Genomic DNA, 1151 nt, shown 5'->3' with positions numbered 1-1151 from the left:
GGAGAGCCCGGCGCCGAGGGAAGGGCGGGAGGTCACACCGGAGCGGGGAAGGGATGCGCCAGTGCCGTCCCAGGGGAGAGGAAGGAGCTGCCTCTTTCCTTACCTGCCCAGGATCTTGCTGACACAACCGTGGCTGACCCGCAGCTGCCTGGAAATGTCACAGGGTCGCACCCCCTGGTGAGCCAGCTCCACTATCCTTTGTCTCACCACGTCAGGTAGGGGCCTGCCGTTCACAAACACCCCCCCGAGCTGGTTCACACCCCCGTGCCCTGCTGGGGAAAGAGAAATAAAAAAAACACAACAACCCACGCACACCAGAGACACACCGTTAGTCGTGGATTCTTCGGCACTGGTACTGCAAAATCTCCAGTCACTACAGATGGATGGAGGTGATGGCGGGGAGTCGAGAGGGGGGAACAAGACGTGGGGGGGAGAGAGAAGAAAAGAAAAACAGAGAAAGAGCAAGAAAGAGGAAAAAATGCGGGGAAAGAAAGAGAAAGAAAGAAAGAAAGCTAACGAGAGAAAGATACAGAAAGGAAAGAAAGAGGAAAAAGAGCGTGAATGAGAGAAAGAAAGAAAAGAGAAAGGAAAAAAGAAAGAGAGAGGGGGAAAGATGGGAAGGAACGAGAAGGCAGTGTGAATTTTCTCGAGCCGGAGGCTAGCCGGGGACTGTCCCCCCCGTACGCCGTCTCCCCTCCCTGGGCCGGAGAGCACCTCTCCCGCCCGCGGTCCCCGCCCGGGACGCCGGAGCGGCGGCTTCTCAGGGCCATTGTGGTGGGGCGAGGATGGAGGCAGTGCCCGCTCCGGCTCCTCTCCCAAGAGTTGGGGAGAGGTGCTCTCCCAAACTCCGGAGCTCAGCTGCTTAGCGGCTACGGGCGGACCCTGCCGCAGTCCCCCTTCCCTCTACTCTTGGGCTTTTCCTCTCTCCTTTCATTTTCTTTCCACGATTTTCTATCACATTGTCAATTACAGTTGCTCGGGAACCCCTCCCTCCCTCACCCCGCGGCGTGTCCCCCATGCAACGCGTCCTCGCCCGTTATTTTCGGATGAGGGTTGAAGGGATTCAGAGAGAACAAGAGAAAGGGAAAGAAATGTAGGGAGAGGGAGGGAGAGAGAAAGAAAATATTTTGTGTCCCGCGGCCGGTGTTCCT

General features: G+C 57.1%; 1 protein-coding gene across 1 annotated transcript in view; it reads right to left on the bottom strand.

Annotated features, from left to right (window-relative positions):
• The window catches only part of PAX2 (paired box 2), an 81704-nt gene extending 80934 nt beyond the window's left edge, over positions 1-770 (bottom strand). Inside the window, exons 1-2 of the mRNA XM_009322471.1 lie at positions 653-770; positions 104-272 (exon numbers count right to left, since the gene is read on the bottom strand). Of these exons, the coding sequence (XP_009320746.1) occupies positions 104-272; positions 653-770 (287 nt within the window). The remainder of the gene's footprint in view (positions 1-103; positions 273-652) is intronic.
• Positions 771-1151: the final 381 nt, after the last annotated feature.

The sequence above is a fragment of the Pygoscelis adeliae genome, unplaced genomic scaffold (assembly GCF_000699105.1).
Source record: "Pygoscelis adeliae isolate BGI_AS28 unplaced genomic scaffold, ASM69910v1 Scaffold244, whole genome shotgun sequence".
Classification (NCBI taxonomy): Eukaryota; Metazoa; Chordata; class Aves; order Sphenisciformes; family Spheniscidae; genus Pygoscelis; species Pygoscelis adeliae.
The sequence above is the reverse complement of the archived record's forward strand: the minus strand, read 5'-3'. Positions and strand labels throughout refer to the sequence as shown.